This window comes from Dipodomys merriami, unplaced genomic scaffold, assembly GCF_024711535.1.
Source record: "Dipodomys merriami isolate MVZ:Mamm:240054 unplaced genomic scaffold, mDipMer1.0.p SCAF_26, whole genome shotgun sequence".
NCBI lineage: Eukaryota > Metazoa > Chordata > Mammalia > Rodentia > Heteromyidae > Dipodomys > Dipodomys merriami.
Genome location: NW_027204048.1, coordinates 18771300 through 18788079, shown reverse-complemented (window position 1 = coordinate 18788079; position 16780 = coordinate 18771300). Strand labels below are relative to the sequence as shown.

Genomic DNA, 16780 nt, shown 5'->3' with positions numbered 1-16780 from the left:
TCCTTTTATGGTAGTTTTGAGGAGCTCCTTCTCGGGTATGTGACTTGTACACATTGACCTCTGGCCTCTGGTGCTCTGTTTACATGTTTGATAGTATCCGTTGTATCACAGGCGTTTTTACTGTTTATGCCATCCAGCTTACCGATTGTCTTCTTCGTTTCCCTTCCCCATCTTATCTCTGAATCCATTACACAGAGATATGCTTTTCTGTTTCTGCTGTGAGTTCTGCAGCATGAGCTCTTTTGTTTAGGTAGCTGATCCGTTTAGAGTTAGTTTGTATAGATGATGCCAGGTGGCCTTGGATTCTTTGTCTGCATGAGAACATCCGATGTTTCAGTCCAGCTTGTTGACTACACCATTTGATGGTACTTTTTTCCCCATTGAATTGTCCTGGCATCTTTGGAAAAAATAATCAATGGACTATAAATGCATTCCATTCATATATATATATGTAATTGTTTGTGTGTATGTATATATATGTATATATATATGTGTGTGTGTGTATATATATATATATATATATAGCTAGGCTCTATTCACAGATTACCACCAGCCTTGATGGATTATAGTTCAGTGGTAAGTAAGCGTGGCTACTCATTTCCTCCTCATTTTTCCAATTATTTTGGCTATTTTGGGTTTATTACATTTCCAGGTGAATTTTAGGATTAGCCTGTCAGTTTATGCAAAAAAAAAAAAAAAAAAAGCCTGCTGGCAGTTTGATTGGATTTATTGACTATGTCAATCAGTTTGGGGACTATTGCCATTTTAACAGTACTGCATCTTCAGATTGACAATGGTGAGACATTTTTTTGCTCACTCACATCTTTGTTTCTTCCAAGAATCTTTTGTAGTTTTTAGTGAATAATTCTTTCATTTGTTTTGTTACATTTAACACACATTCTCTCTCTCCCTCTCCCTCTCCCCCTCATTAGCCATCAGCACAAAGCCCAGGGGAGGAAATAGACAAGGAGCCCTGGCCTGTGTTATCATAACTACCCCTCTGAGTAGGCAGTTACTCCTGTGCAATCTGCCCATGAATCCTCTTTGAGGCTCCACTCCAGATGGAGAGATTCGCTACTGTCTTTCACAGCTTTTCTTTCGCTTTCAAATAAGCTTACTCTATTTACCTTAAAACAACAACAGAGACATAGCACGTGCTGCACAGACTGCAAAGCTAGCTTGTCCTAATTGGTGCCTGACTGTAGCAAATGACGTCAGTGGGTGAGTTTCCCGGGAGCCTGGTGACCGACCCCCCGTGCCCACGTCCCCAGCCCGCTGGCCACTGTCCCGCTCAGTTTGCTCTGTCTCCAAGACTTCTGTTGCCTTGTGAGAAGGGCCTTGGCCTTCCTACCAATCTCCCGGCGTAGCGCACTGTTAACCCCTTCTCCTTCCTTCCCCGGTCTAGTCTCTCATGGGTGCTGCTGGTGCTTTGCTTCTGTGAAACAGGCTCTCTTTCCATTCCCTGCAAATGGTTTTCCACCCACCCTAGAGCCTAGCTGTTGAGAATTACTCCTGTGCCTCAGATCATTGAGTATTGTTGTAAGACAGTCCTTGAGCATGGTTCCGCTTCCATCCCTTCCTTCCCTGTACAACCTCCATGGTCTTTCATTTTGGGGGGGGGGGGATAGCAATTGTATCTCTGTATCACGAAGGAGTCTGAGGTCCTGGGAGAGGCGGGCTGGGCCCAGGGCCATGGGATTATCTGGGTGATGAGCCCAGCTGCGTCCGCCCTCCTCCTGCAGCGCAGCGTCTGACCGCAGGGCAGCCACGGCTCTGTCTTCCTGGCAGAATCCGGCACGGATACCATTGCGTGGAAGGTCTTCCGTGAATCGGCGCCACCTTCCACGATTGTCCCTCCCGGGTCTTCGCTTAGCCTGTCCCCTGAGTCTTCCCTGCCTCCTTACCCAGCCCGCGGCTCTCTTCTGAGTCAACCGCCACGCCTTTCCCGCTCTCTGCAGGTAGTCAGATTTTCCTGTGCTTTTGGAAGCCCTGCAGCATTTCAGCCGTGGTGAATTCCTTGTCGGGATGTGTGACTGTTACCGTTTCCACTGAGCTCTTCGGCAGGAAGTGGGATGCCAGGATGCTCTTGTGTCCCGGCCTCACCTCTCTTTGCTTTCCGTGTTTTCCAGTTGCTCCTGTGAAGAGTCACCGGGCCAGGCGCTGCCCTTCCTAGCAGGGCATGGCGCCCGCATTTTTCCTTGGGATCAAATTCACGTTACTAAGTCCCATGAGCCTCTGTTCTTCACTCCATCCCCCCCCCCCCCCACACACACACCATAATCCCGCTCCTCGATGATCCTGGGCTCTCTGTTTTTGTTCTCTACTTCCCAGAGGTCTCCATGACTCTTTGCAGCCCTCTGAAAGGGAAATGCTTCTTTTTTGACCTTATTCTGCATTTCTCCTTGTCCTCACTGTCCAGCCTCCTCTGCATGGCTCCCAGAGCCGGAACCCATACTTGCACTGGCTTACACAATCATGTGTGCATGTGTTAGTCTCTCCCAAAGGCTGTGAACACCCTGGAAAGCAGAGGCTTGCTTGCTTCCTTCCCTACTTTCCCTACTTCTCTTCCCTCCCTCCCTTCTTTCCTCCCTCCCTCCCTCCTTCCCTTCCTTCCTTCCCTTTATGACATCTGCATCTAGTCTTCTGATGGGTAGTCAGTAAATGTTTGAATAAAGACACAAATGCTAGAAACTGATGAGTGAACCACAGCCAGTTGGGCCAAGACTGGCTCTTACCAGCTTCCTCCTGAGGAAGAAAACGGCTGCCAACCTCGTGTGCTGCAGAGCCTTCTGCGTGTGCAATGTGTAGCCCTCCTCCCGGGAAGTCCTTTGCCTTCCTGATTCAATGCTGGAACGGTTTTCTGACGCTCCTCCGTGATTCAGGACTTCTGGGAAGTGATGGTTGCTCCTCCAGGTGACTGACGAACCTCCCAATTAACCAGACTCTCTACTTTCCCTTGTTGCTTTGTCTTCCCTTGTACAGCGCACAGAATGAAACCTCGACACAACTTGAAGCCCTTTCAGAATAACCAGTTCCTTTTAAGACTATTTCTGGGACCTCCCTATTTACCAAGAAACATACACACACACACACATGCACGTGTGTGCACGCGCGCACGCACACATGCAAGCACACACACAGGCACACACACACAAGCACGCATGCGCGCGCACACACGCACACGCACACACACAGGTAAGAGGAGACGGGTGAGTGGCAGTCCTCCTGTAAGGGGGCACACGGCGGGGCCGGGTGGCGATGTGTGTACTTCTCCGTAGGAGAGGGAATGATGGAGCAAAGCACCCTGGGAGAAGGTGAAGTGGACCAACTAGCCACATGGATTTGATGCGTGCCCCAAGAGACAAAGTGACCCTAACCAAAATCCTCGGAAATGCACATCAGCCTATTGCATGGGGAGGCGCTTTTGTTTAAAAGCATTTAGGAGCGGGTATGCTGCAAGTGCAGCTGGTGCTGGATCTCGCTGGCTCAGCACAGCCACGACTGGTTCTCGCTCAGACTGCGTGTCCATGTCAGGGGGCGGGGACCCCGCTTCCGTCCCGATGAGGAGAGCGCGAATCTCTCAGACTGCGTGTCCACGTCAGGGGGTGGGGACCCGCTTCCGTCCCGATGAGGAGAGCGCGAATGAATAAAAGCCAGAACCTAGAACTAGGATCCCCTCACCAGGGAACGCTAGCAGCTGCGGCTCACGCCTGTAATCCTAGCTGCTCACCGGGCTGAGAACTGAGGATCGCCATTTGGAGCCAGCCAAACCCAAGAGACTGTCTTCCATTAACCAGCAAAACGCAACACTGGAAGTCTGATGCAGGTGGTAGAATGTCATTCATGAACAAACACAGCCAAGTGAGTGCACGAGTTTAAGCCTAGTACATACACATATGCATAAAAAGAAATGCCGTTGGTTGGGAGTGTAACTCGTGGAAGAGCAACATGTCTGGCATGTGGAAGGTGTCAGTTTTGACCTGCAGCTCTGGTCCCACACACAGAAGTACATCCGTACGGATGCACACATCCACCCCCGTGCATACAAAGGAAAGCCCTGAGGCTGAAATCCAGTGAGACTAAACAACACTAATGGAAAACCCAGCATCCCCGTAAATACAGTGATGCAGAACATGGCACAAAGACACACAGTTACATATGAACTATTACAGAGCAGAAAAAGTGGCTGAGTGATAGAGCACTTGCCTAGCATGCATGAGGCCCTGGGTTCAATTCCTTGGTACCGCATAATAAATAAAATTAATAGAATAAAAGGGGAAAAATAACCCTTCGTATTATTTTAAAAAGACATTATACAGAAGACGGGAATCCATCCGCACACTTTTACCTTAACTGTAGCCAGGCTTTAGCCTGGGCACCCCCCCCCCCCCACACACACACACAGGCAACTTGTGAGCGGCCTCCTCCCTCTCCTGCTGAGGTTTCTGGGTCGTGGTGGGCGTCAGGGCACTGAGGTTTCTGGGTCATGGTGGGCGTCAGGGCACTGGCCTGCAGAACCTGACATTATGCTGCCCTACCTACTCGGGACATGGTGGGCATCTGTAATTTAATGGCTTTTGATAGTGGTTGAGAAGTACTTGTGTTCTCCACTAAAAGGGGAGAAAAGGAGGTGCCAGAGCGAATCACATGTTCTGAAAGAAATGTCTGGCTGCAGTTAACAACGAAAGGCGAAGGGTAAACACTCATTTTCTTAGATTTCATCTCCTAGGCCTTGGTTCTGCCCTGTGCTTCACAAACAGATTTCCTAAAGCAAAGGTCAGCATTGCTCTCAGAACTGACCGGTACACACAGAAAGCAACCTTTTAATAAAACACACCAACTGGCTGCCAGCTGTTTTCCCGGCGATCCTGCGTCTTGGGGTGCTGAGTGGGGAGCTGGTTGTGCATTGCCTGCTGTTGGAGAGGCCCCTTTGTGGTACCGATGACAAGGGAGCCACCTGGGAGATTGTGTCCACGGGGCAAAGGGAGTCTCGCGATGGCGTGAGGGTCTGAAGAGTCCCACGTTCCATCGTCGTCTTTCTGTAGAAACGATCAACGGTGCATTTGGGACCCCTCCCTCCCCCGTGTGCTCAGCCAGGCTAGGAAACGTCCACGAGTTGATGTCACCAGGGGGCCGTGGGTGTGCATGAGGCAGAAGTCGCCGCTGGAGTTCAGGGGAGAATTGGGGCGAGTTCTGCACTGTGATCAGCCATCTACTGCCCAGGCCTGGAGCCCAGCATGTGTCCAGGAGCAGCAGATCTGAGAGGAAGTTGGCTTCATGGAATCTGGGAACCTGAGAGACAGTGTTTAAGCTGCCAGTTTTTCCTGGAGCCTTGAAAGACCAAGGACCCGGGAGGAGAGGGTCTTCAGAAACAGTCTCAGAAAGGAAACCAGCAAAGCCATAGAGAGAGCCACCCACTATCACTGTATGGGGGTCCCTCCGTGATGCCACCTGCTGCAGCCTGTGCAGGCCCAGAGGGACTCTTACCCACAAGGGGAACCCCGTCTGTGAGCATAACAGTCAGGTCTGAACGCTGGAGGTCAGAGCTGCAGGGAAAACCAGTGACTTGTGTGTCTGGCGGTGGTTGAAGAGGAGTTCCAACCAGGCGACGAAGGGTACCTTTGCGTTCAGAAGATCCTGCTTTCATAAGCTGGACAGAGGGTCACCTGATTTAACACGAACCGCATCCTTAAGCCCGCCCCACGGCAGTGTCTTCAAATCAGAAAGCATCTGCCGGTCCGCTCTGCCTGCCTGAAGCTTGCGGCAGGCTAGCCTGATCAGGTCCACCTAGCGCACACTCGTGGAAGTGGCGGGGCCTTGGTTTAGCTCTGGTGAGGGTTCTGTGGGTTGCGCGTTGCGCAGATCCGGAGGCCATCGATCTGGCCCCGGCCCCGGCCCCGGCCCCGGCCCGCTGACGGCTGGGTACTTCTGCGTGACAGGTCTGGTCCCTCACTGTGACCAGCAGAGCTTCTACCACACTCCCCTGCAGACCCACAGCCTGCCCCTGCCGCCATCCCTCCCCCCTGCCGCCGCCGCGGGGCGTGCACCTGCTCTCCGTCCACGGGCGCCTGTGGAAGGCTGGGGACTTACCGCGTGGCAGCAGTTCGTGGAAAGTGTGTTTCTTTGGAGGAAGCAGCAGGCGTGCTCTCCCTTCGTGGTTCTCTCCTGAGCACCTGCACGCGTGGTGCAGCTTTGCTGTGGGACTCAGACACATGGGAAGAATCCTATTTCATGAAACCCGAAAGGCATCAGCCCTGCCTGGAGCCTTGGGTGTCCCCTCCCAGCCCCCCCCCCCCATAATGGCCACAACCACTTCACGCTTTCCTGCCTGGGCGCACACTGGCTCAGCCCACACAGGGGACCTGGTGGGAGATACGCTCTGATCCCCTCCTTCCTCTTCCTACCGGCCATCCTCACCGGAACACCCTGACTGCAGTGAGCCCCACCTGCCCGGGGTGTGGCAAGTGTGTGTGTGTGTGTGTGTGTGTGTGTGTCCGTGTCCGTGTGTGTGTCCGGGGAGGAGGGAGGCCGCGTATGACACTTCTGCAAGTGGAAGGGAGCCTCGCAAGGAATCCAAGGAATCGGAAACAGCAGCGTCCCCGTTTGGCATCAAGCCCTGCGTCCTCTCCTGGTGAGCCGGTCCCGGCGCCCATACTGCTTTTTTAGACAGGGTTCTGCTGTAGCGCTCAGGGTGGCCTTGAACTTTCAATCCACCTGCCTCAGCCTCCCAAGTGCTGGCACACAGGGGTGTAGCAATCACACCTCGCTTCTTTATAGTAAAAACAGTGTGTGATCCGATCCCTGTGCATCTTAAGCAGCGCTGCGGACGTCCGTGGTGAGGGTGTGGCGTGTGGCAGACTCGTGGGGAGCACAGTGGCTCCCTGGTGTGAAGTCCCTGCTGAATAGTGGTCAGCTCTGCATATGACCTCCACCCCCAGCCTATGTCCTTTTTATTTGATTTTAGTGTCTGTCTGTCTTGGATTTTGAGCGCAGATCCTTGCCCTGGCTGGGCGGAGACTCTACCCTTGGCGCCCCCCTCTCTCCCCAGCCCTCCCATACAGTTTGAATTCTTCAGAACCCCTCTTGTAGTGTAAGGCTGCAAGCACCGCGTTTAGGGAATGAAGCCGAGGAGAAAGCGGTGTGTGCAGTGCGGGTGTGATAGTTTTTCCAAGTATTCCCAATATTCTCGCTCTGGGGCTTGGTGACTGGGCCTCCAAAGGGGCCTGGAGAATGAGGTGAGCCCTGTCTGGCTTGTGATAGAAGGAGTTGGAGTTATGCAGAGCAATGGGCTTGGGAGTCCTGGGAAGCGGGGCAGGAGGGGGCTGGGCTTTCTGCCTCCTTCCCGCAGGAGGTCACCCAGATGAGGCCAAGTGTGCGCTGCAGCCTGGGGAAGCCGGTTCCAGGACACAAAGTCCTGACCCCGCAGCGTCCTGATTGCTTTAGGAGATGAATTTCCTGCGGGGGACGCGCCGGCAAATGGAGCTCACACGTTAGCACAACTTTCTCAAGTGCGCCCGGCACGCGCACACGCGTGTTTGATGTGTGTCTGAGGCAACAACTCCAGTGGGCACCCCATGTTTTTGTTTAGTACTGTGTTCGCTGCTGTTGTTTCAAATCATGGTGGACTGCGGAATCGGGAGGACATTGTGAAATGGTTTCAATGACGTGGAGGAGGAGTGTGGATTCAGCTTAGCAGCTCACCCGTGCAGCGCCACCCTCCCGGCAGCGCATTCTGATGCGGCCTGGACGCCTGGGCTCGCTCCCCCCACACTTGCTGGCTACACTTAGCGAGGAAAGGAGGGACGCGTTGCCCGCACCAGGGGGGTTAAGTTCTGCTTTCTTGTGCCACTGCATCTGGGCCTGCGCCGAGCACTTGCTGATGTTTCTGGCTTGGGATCGCTCGCCAAGTTTCTCTGAGCAGAAGAGTTTAGAGGGGGAGGTGCCCTCCCCCAGCCCCCAGCCTAGTTTTGCTGTGGTGATTCCATTTTACAAGTCAGAGTCGGTGGAGTGAATCAGAATCCCAGAGCCCGGCCCTGCTGCCTCGGGTTCCATTGCTGACCCGTGCGAGTGGCAGCCCTGTCTGCAGCACCTCCGCCTGCTGGTTTTCTGTGTTCTCCGCTGTTGCAAACGTTCACATCTTGCCAGGGAGGAGGGGAAGGGTCTGAATCACAGTGAGGCAAGCATAGGAAATTTCTAGAATTATGCCTGGGCCAGAGGGCCTGGTGCTATCAAAGATGTGTATTTCTTAATGTTTGCTCTTCAGCTCAGCCTGGGTGTTTCTGAATGGACAAATCTAGCATTTCCTTCCACTTGCCTTTGCTCAAGTGTGAACCTATCTTACAGGGCTTGAAAGAGTGTTGGGCTTTGTCTCACAGAGGTCCTGTCTGGAGAGGGGTAACTGGCTTCTGTTGAGAGTCAACGGTGCTTTGGGGAGAATTATGCAGGATGTCTACCTCTGCCCAAAACCAGCCTGCTGTCTGGGATTTCAGGTTTTCTGGAACTATCCGGTCAGAGGCTCTGGGCCGATTGGCACATCATAAACTTTATTAAAAACAAAATCAGGATTCCCATGGCTCACGCCTGTAAGCCTAGCTAGTCTGGAGGCTGAGATCTGAGGATCATGGTTTGAAGCCAGCCAGGGCTGGAAAGTTCATGAGACACTATCTCCAGTTACCAAAAAAAGCCAGATGTGGTGCTGTGGCTCAAGCGGTAGAGTGCTAGGGGCAGCGTCCAGGCGAAGTTCAAGCCCCAGAACCTGAGAAACAACACAACAGCCGAAACAAGACAAGGCGATATCAAACCTCTCGAAAACTACCCGCTGTGCTAACAATGTGTGTGCTAACAGAAGTTAAAGGACATGAAGAAAATGCTCCAGTCCGTGCCAGGACAGTTCCGACTTCCTCCACAGGGTGGCGGTCTTGCTCAGTTCCAACTCTGTCCCCAGCGTGGCGTTTTGTTCACTTTGAATGCTTCCAGGCTCAGGGAATCCATGGCCCCTTTGAGATTTGCAGGTGAAATTCCCCTTTTACAGGAATTCAAATTGTCTAGAGTTCCCTGCTTCATGCACACCCCCCACCACGTTTCCTTTACCACCATCTCTGACGAGACCAGAAGCTTGAGTGTACAGGCAGACAGGTAATATTTGTTCAGAGTTCTGAGCCTTGTGCAATGTCCAGCAAAGAGGGCCAAGATGCTTCCTGAACGCACGAGCCAATGAGAACGAAGGGTATTGCAGTGCACTGCTTGGACACACTTAGAAACGACCCATCTGTCCCGGGGCTGGCGGGGATTTTGTGTAATGGGCCGGAGTTCAATGCTGTCCGTTTTGTGGGCATCTGGGCTTTACCACAACGGCTGATGGCATGGATGTGAGGGCGGCCAGGCGTCATGACAGGGCCTGGCCTGGCTCCGGGAGAGCTTCCTTTACAAATCCCCGCGGGGAGCTGGCTCTGGCCTGGAGCTGGAGTTTACCAGATCGATCAAGAAGCACACGCTGGAATCATACAGCTAGATGTTCAGAAACTGCTGTGGGGAGAGGGAGTCCAGAGACAGTGCTCGGAGTCTGTAGCTCCCACTTCACGGTCCACCAGACCCGGCAAGGCCGCTTCCAACCTGCCCTGTCCTCGGGGCGGCAGCCTGTCAGCTGGTGGGCCGTGTGTGGAGGTGAGCTGCATCGGGGCCACACCTGGCTCCCCAAACCTGGTGCGCCCTGGCGTGTGCTGAGCACCGGTGACTCGCGCCATCATCGGAGCCATTCAGGAGGCTGAGATCGGAGGGCCGAGGGTCAAAGCCGGTCCAGGCAGGAAAGTGTGGGAGGCTCTCGCCTCAGATTAGCCACCAAAAAGCAGGAAGTGAAAGCTGTGGCTTAAGTGGTAGTGTGCCAGCCTTCAGTGAAGAAACTCTAGAGCCCGAGGCCCCAAGTTCAGGCCTCAGTACCAGAACACCCTTCCTCTTCCTCCTCCTCCTCCTCCTCCTCCTCCTCCTCCTCCTCCCCCTCCTCCCCCTCCTCCTCCTCCCCCTCCTCCTCCTCCTCCTCCTCCTCCTCCTCCTCCCTCCTCTTCCTCCTCCTCCCTCCTCCTCCTTCCTCCTCCTTCCTCCTCCTTCCTCCTCCTTCCTCCTCCCTCCTCGTTGAAGGTGAAAAGTATGACAAAGGCAGTAGCAGAAGTGCAGATTTGTATTGACTCTTGAGCGGAGATCAGAAAGATGATTCTCCATGCTGAGCATGTGGCAGGAGATGAGAGAAATCTGTGTCTTTTAAGTCGGCCGTTAAATATCCAAATGACCGGTGAGTGGGCTGGGCTGCTGGCCGCCGTGACCAATGAGAAGCAACCCCAGCTGCAAACAGGAGTTTCTAGAGAAGCCGGGGAATGGATGAAAAGAAGCCGGGAATCCAGAAGTTTGGGTGAAACAGTTTTAAGTAGAGAGTCATCGTGGGAGCTCTCTGCCCCTGAGGTCATCAGCTTAGGCAGAGAAAAGGGGTTTTGGAGGCCTTAGTCCAAGACCGACTGGCCTCGTTTGCCGTGGGGCATCCTGATGAGTGTGGTGGGGCAAAGCTGCTTGTGGCGAGCAGGAAACAGTGGAGGACGCCGCCTCCTGCCAGGGAATCCCCGCATCATTCATTCATAAACACACGTGCTGTCATTATTAAGGTGATGCACACAGGGATCGCCGTTATGAATCACACGTCATGAGTCCATTTCTTTCTGGGCAATGTCATTCCTTGAAGTTATTTTTTTAAAAAGTACTCCAGCTGTGCTTTAAAAATGTATTTTATAGTTCTGTTGAAGGAAGGATCATGTCTGTGTGTACCAGCTCAAAGTTGCTGATCATTCGCACCCTCTGTATCTTTCCTAATTTTTTAAAAACCCTACCAGTTACTCAGAGAAGTGTGCTAAAATCTTCCGTAAGATGAAGATGTGTCCATTTCTCCACTTTGACCTGTGAAGTTTGCTCTATTTTGAGCCTGTGTTGTTATCTTCGTAAAACTTAAGAGCAGTATCTTCCTTAAACTTTTGACACTTGAATGCCCCCCCACCCCCCCGCCTTGTAGACCTGGTGTGCCTCTTACCTTAACACTACTTTTATACCTATCTGAGCAGACACTTGAAATAGTGTCAGCTTACGTTTTTATCATTGACAACAGCTTGGGCATCTTGATCCATCTTACTGTGGCATCTGTCTTGGAGCCATCGTATCTTTCTTGGAGTTGGCTATTTGGGGTGCATGCTGAACAGATATTTGAATTCTCCCCAGCAAATGCCATGCTTTTTGATGAATACATTTGTGTGCTCTTCTATACGATTGCGTGTGTGCTTATGTGTACATTTATAAATTCAAGCTTCCATATATGAGAGATACATACACTCATTGTCTCTCTGGGGCTGATTTACTTCACTCAACGTAATTTTTTCCAGTCCATCCATTTTCTTTGCAAAGGGTAAAATATCATTCTTCTTAATGGATGAATAAAGTTCCATTGTGTATATACACCACGTTTCCTTGATGCATTCATCCATTGAGGGTCATCTGGGTTGTTTCCATATCTTGGAGAGCCTGACTCTTAGAATGAGCCGATATAATAAAGGATTTGTAGATATTTGGAACGCTCCTTATCATGTAAAATCCAAACCAAATACACAGGAATTAAACATTATAAAGAATAAAGTAAAACAACCAGAACCAGTGAGAGCAGGAACTTTTGAACAACCCACTTGGATTTTATTGTCAGTTTTTCTCACAATAGGTATGTCTAGGTGAATTGGCCTCATTGAGTCTTTCCAGAATTCCTGCATGTATTAAAACAGCATATTGTACTCCTTCAATACACACAACTTTAATCTGCCAATTAAAAACACATCAGTAACGACTCAGAAAGTTCATGAAAATGCTTAACAACGTGGCGCTGGGTCCGTGATTTGGGGTTGAAATTACCTCCAGTGGACGGGGCAGCCGGCTCTGTCTCCCAGGCAGGGCACTCCGCCGGCCCGGGCGGCGATGGTGTAGGAGCCCTCTGTTTGGCCTGGTGGGGGCTGGAAAGCTGCTGGGCTCTGGGCTGCAGCCAGAAGGGGCCACGGTGCCGTCCCCAGCAGCCACGAGGCCCTGCGTGGCCAAGCCCCCGCCGGTGGGCAGCCCCTGCTCCTGCTGGCCTGGGATTCTCTGAGCCACAGCCCTCCTGGAGGCCGTCTGTCTGTCCATGTTGTCCCTTCAGTGCAGGGCTGGGCTGCTCTTATCTGAGGGAGGAGGAAAGGGGAAGTCACTGGGGGCCTGGGCGCCGTCTGGGGCCCTTGAGTGTTGCCCCCCCCCCCCCCGCGTGCTTACTCCGGGGAGCGTCTCTTGCCTCTCTCCCTCCCCTGTCTTTCCCTTGGCACAGAGGGGTGGGCGGCTTCCTCTCAGCAGGCCGCTCTGGCCTCAACTGCCTGGCCCACCGTACCCATCTGCCTCCCGGATGCCCCATAGAGCCCGGGGCCTCCACACCCCCTGAGTCTGGCCTTTGCCCCCTCCTCCTGTGTGATGAGCAGTTCAGTCTCCAGTGGCAGAGTCTTGCTGTGCACAGGTGCATGAGGAGGTACCCCGGGGGACGAGGCCCCAACCTCACCACACACACACACACACGTGTGAAAGTCACCCGTCCCAAGGGCGCTAGATTTCTCTGTGTCTGAGACGCGTCTCTGCTCCTGGCGGTGGCTCGGGACCCTGACTCGTGGGGGCTCCTCCCGCTTTCACATCACCAGGACAGAAGACAGACAGATGGCGACTAGGCTCCCGGCATCCTTTGGACGTCCTCCCCTGCCCCCTGCCCCAAAGAGAGACTGAAGTCGCTTGCCCTCGATTCATTCAGCTGGAAGTGCACTGTGTGTCTTGGTGAGGAAGGGAGGGGAGGGGGGCATTGTGCCCACGTTCTGGCCTTTGCCTGGCTGTACCAGGGACGCGGGAGCAGCCTGACTAAGGCACAGATGCGGGAGGGGCCCCTCCCCCTCCCCCTCCCCTGGAACGCTCCCAGTGCCCTTGTGCCCTCTCCCTTGCGTTCCTTGGCTGTGGTTTTCTGTTCCTTGGCTGTGTTTTCTGTTCCTTGGCTGTGTTTTCTGTTCCGTGCGCTCAGTGCCCCCAGTGTCTGTGGAATGCACACGTCTGTGCCACCTGCCAAGCACGTCTGGAGATGCCCGGGCAGGAGGGCAGGCGGCCTCTCCTGACTGTCACGGAGGCAGAAAGGGACAGGGGCATTTTGAATTTGGAGGGTGTCTCAGCGCAGGGTGGAGGAGACCGCCTGAGGCTGCTTTGGAGTGAGGGGGGAAGAGAGGGAGGGGGCCACCGGGCTTTTCTAGGCAGTGCTAGAACATTCTCTCTGACTTGGTCCACTCTGGTGGTGGATTCGATACCAAGGCCTAAAGTTTAGAAGAGTCTCTGGCCTTGTGCTGACTTCCACTGATTAAATGAGATGATACAGAGCCTCCAGCACACGGTAAGTGGCCAGTAAGTGGCAGCTGCTCTGATAACAATAATTACGATAATACTACCTGCATAACAACTGCAATTGGGGCACTCACTATTTAATAACCGTGGGCATAGTGAACATACCCATGAGTGGCGTTTACTGGGGCTGGGTGTGTGTGTGTGTGTGCAATGGCAGTGTTTCTCCAGTGGGAAACAATGTTGTCAGCAAAGCATGAGTTCAGTACTTCCTGCGTAAACAAAAGTGCTCTAGAAAGTAAAATCTGGTGTTTTTTTTTTTTTTTTTAGAAAGGAGAAAGGCTGACAGTTGGTGCTAGGGGGTGGACAGTTCAGGGTGTCCGTTCCGCCCTGGCTGCTGGCTGCTGTACCCGCGGCCTGGCCTGGCACTGTGGGCCTGGGGCCACGTGTAGTGATCTCCGGAGCTCGGCAGCCTCTTCACCCCCACGCATCAGGGCCGCCGTGTCCACCGCCCTGCACGGGATGGCCTCACCCACAAGCCGCCCTGGCCTGACAAGGCTTCTCTCTCCTTGGAGCAGGAGCACGCCCAGCTCATCAGGGACGTGGAAGTGGACAAGGTCTCGGCGCTCTCCAGGGACCAGGTGGCAGCCATCAAGCAGCTCTGGCGGGACCCCGGCATCCAGGAGTGCTACGACAGGAGGAGGGAGTACCAGCTCTCCGACTCGGCCAAGTAGTGAGTGCCGGTCCCCCCGCGGTCCCCCCACAGTCCCCCCTGCCGCCCCCCCTGCGGTCCCCCCTCGCCCCCCCCCCGCGGCTCCGTCCTGGCTCCTCGTTATTACTTGGTGCTCTCTCAGTACTCTGTGGACTAAATCTAGCCTCTGCCTTTTCTCTCTGTGTTTCCAGGGAAGGCTCACTTCAATGGGAGGCTCATCTGGGGGGGCTGAGATTATAATCTGAGCAAGGGATTGCCGCTGGCCCTGCTTCCTCATCCCTCTGCAGGTTCTATTGTCCTGAAACCTGAGTATCCGCTTAGCTCAGCAGTCAGCTGGTCTGGTGCTTCCCTCTAGTGGCCGAGAGAAGGACCTGCAGGCCCAATACACAAAGCCAAGCGTTCCAGGCTCCCATTGTTATCATAAAGGTGATTGATGTACAAAGGGGTTACAGGTACCTAAGTCAGAAAAAGAGTACATTTCCTTTTGGACTTTCCTTTGCACATTCCATTTCCTTCACGCTTTCCAGTTTTCCCCTTCCCATTCCCACCCCCAAACTGTACAGTTCATTCTCGACATAGTGTCTAGTGAGACCCACTGCTACATTTGTTCACTCTTTGCCGGCTCCCATCGTACTGTATTTTGGATCTATAAAACCCTCAGGTTAGCCAGGCGCTGGTGGCTCACGCCTGTAATCCTAGATACTCAGGAGGCTGAGATCTGAGGATCTCGGTTCAAAGCCAGCCCAGGCAGGAAATACCCCGAGACTCCCATCTCCAATAAACCACCAGAAAACCGGAAGTGGCGCTGTAGCTCAAGTGGTAGAGTGCTCGCCTTGAGCTGAAGAGCTGAGGGACAGCGCCCAGGCCCAGAGTTCAAGCCCCACGACCGACAAAAAAAAAAAAAAAAACCCTCAGGTTTTTCATGCTATCTTTTGCATTAAAGCTTTCATTAGCTTTGTTACTGTTAAAGGTGGTGTATAGCCGGGCGCTGGTGGCTCACGCCTGTACTCCTACTCAGGAGGCTGAGATCTGAGGATCATGGTTCAAAGCCAGCCCAGCCAGAAAAGTCTCCATGACACTCTTATCCCCAGTTAACCACTCAAAAACCAGTAGTGGAGCTATGGCTCAAAGTGGTAGAGCGTAGCCTGAGCAAAAGAGCTAGGCCTTGAGTTCAAGCCTCACAACCAACAAAATGTGATGTGCAGAGGGTTTTGTCTTGTGGGGGGGGGGCGGTCCTGGCGTTTGAACTTAGGACCTAATGCTTATTAGGCAGTCTACCACTTGAACCATGTCTAAGCCATCCGTTCTAGTTTTAAATCCAGAAGTAAGAATCGATTGAGATGGTTTTTTTTTATTATTATTATTATTTGGTTTTTGTCGGTGGTGGGGCCTGAACTCTGGGCGCTGTCCCTCAGCTCTTCAGCTCAAGGCTAGCGCTCTACCACTTGAGCCACAGCGCCACTTCCGGCTTTTTCTGCTTATGTGGTGCTGAGGAATCGAATCCAGGGCCTCATGCACCACTGAGCCACCTTCCCAGCCCGAGTTGGTTCCTATACGGGCTGTCCCATGCGGATCACAGTCAGCACCAACGTCCGGTCACTGCGCAGAGCTTGGTCCTGTCTGAAGAGCTGTTTCTGCAGCTCAGCTCCTCCCTCCTGACCGCAGACACTCATGGGTCGCCTGCAGTCGGGCAGCCCCGGGACCCATGCCCGTCCCCTCGGGTGCTTGTTATCCTTGCCTGCAGAGCAGAGCTCCCGTGAGTGCAGTTTACCTGCCTCAGAGCAAGGTGGAGGGCAGGAAAGGAAACAGGACCCCTGTCTGTGGTTTCTCTGGCTTCCCTTCGGTGTTTGACCAGGCTGAGGGTCAGTGCCATCCATCCAGACTGGAAAAAGTACAGGAGGAAAGAAAAAGCTTCAAAGCAGGAAGAGAAAAGAAATCCCCGTAGTGTTTGTTAGATCAGCCTGGAGAAGGAAGCGTGCCGAGGAAGGGCGGGCTGCCCGGCAGCCTGGGGAGGCGGAGGCCGGTCAGCGACAGGCCCCTCCTGGCCTCCCCCTTACGCTGCTTGGTGTTCCAGGCTCTGTGAAGGCCCCGGGGCCGAGGCTGCGTTGGACAAGGCCCACCAGCGTGCTGCAGAATTCCGTATGATCCTGAAAGCATAGGACGGCGCACGGAGAGCAACGTGAGGTCCAGTCAGGGGGGCGGACGCCTTGCCAGGACGCTCATCAACCCAGAGCCTCGCGGCCTGCAGAATGCAAGGCTCTTGAGCGTTTCCTTGGTCTAGGCCAGTAGTGCTCCACCATCTGCTAATAATGTCTGCTTATCTGGACGTGTGTTGGCATCACCCAAACTTGAATGCCTGTGATGTCCCAGGGAGTGTGTGGGGAGAGCTGCGGTGGGATTCACGCTCTCCCAGGAAATACAGTCTGGTGGTGTGAGTCTGTAATCACACACGAAAGCGAAGGATTTCCTCTCTTACTGCAGAGGCTACATTTGCAAGATGCAGCTCACACTGGATGCCTGAAGCCAGAGGCACCAAATCACACACACACACACAAATATGTTGTCCTATCTCTTTCTATAGACATATACCTATGATATAGCTTATAAATTAGGCATAGGAAAAGATTAGCCACAGTCATGGTCATTTATATCAGTCATAAC

The 16780-nt window shown here is 53.3% G+C and overlaps 1 protein-coding gene across 3 annotated transcripts in view; it reads left to right on the top strand.

The window, feature by feature from the left end:
• Nucleotides 1-16780, top strand: part of Gna14 (G protein subunit alpha 14) — a 139758-nt gene that overhangs the window by 105184 nt on the left and 17794 nt on the right. For all 3 annotated transcript variants that reach the window (XM_070035789.1, XM_070035790.1, XM_070035788.1), the window contains exon 3: nt 13986-14140. In XM_070035789.1, the coding sequence (XP_069891890.1) occupies nt 13986-14140 (155 nt within the window). The remainder of the gene's footprint in view (nt 1-13985; nt 14141-16780) is intronic.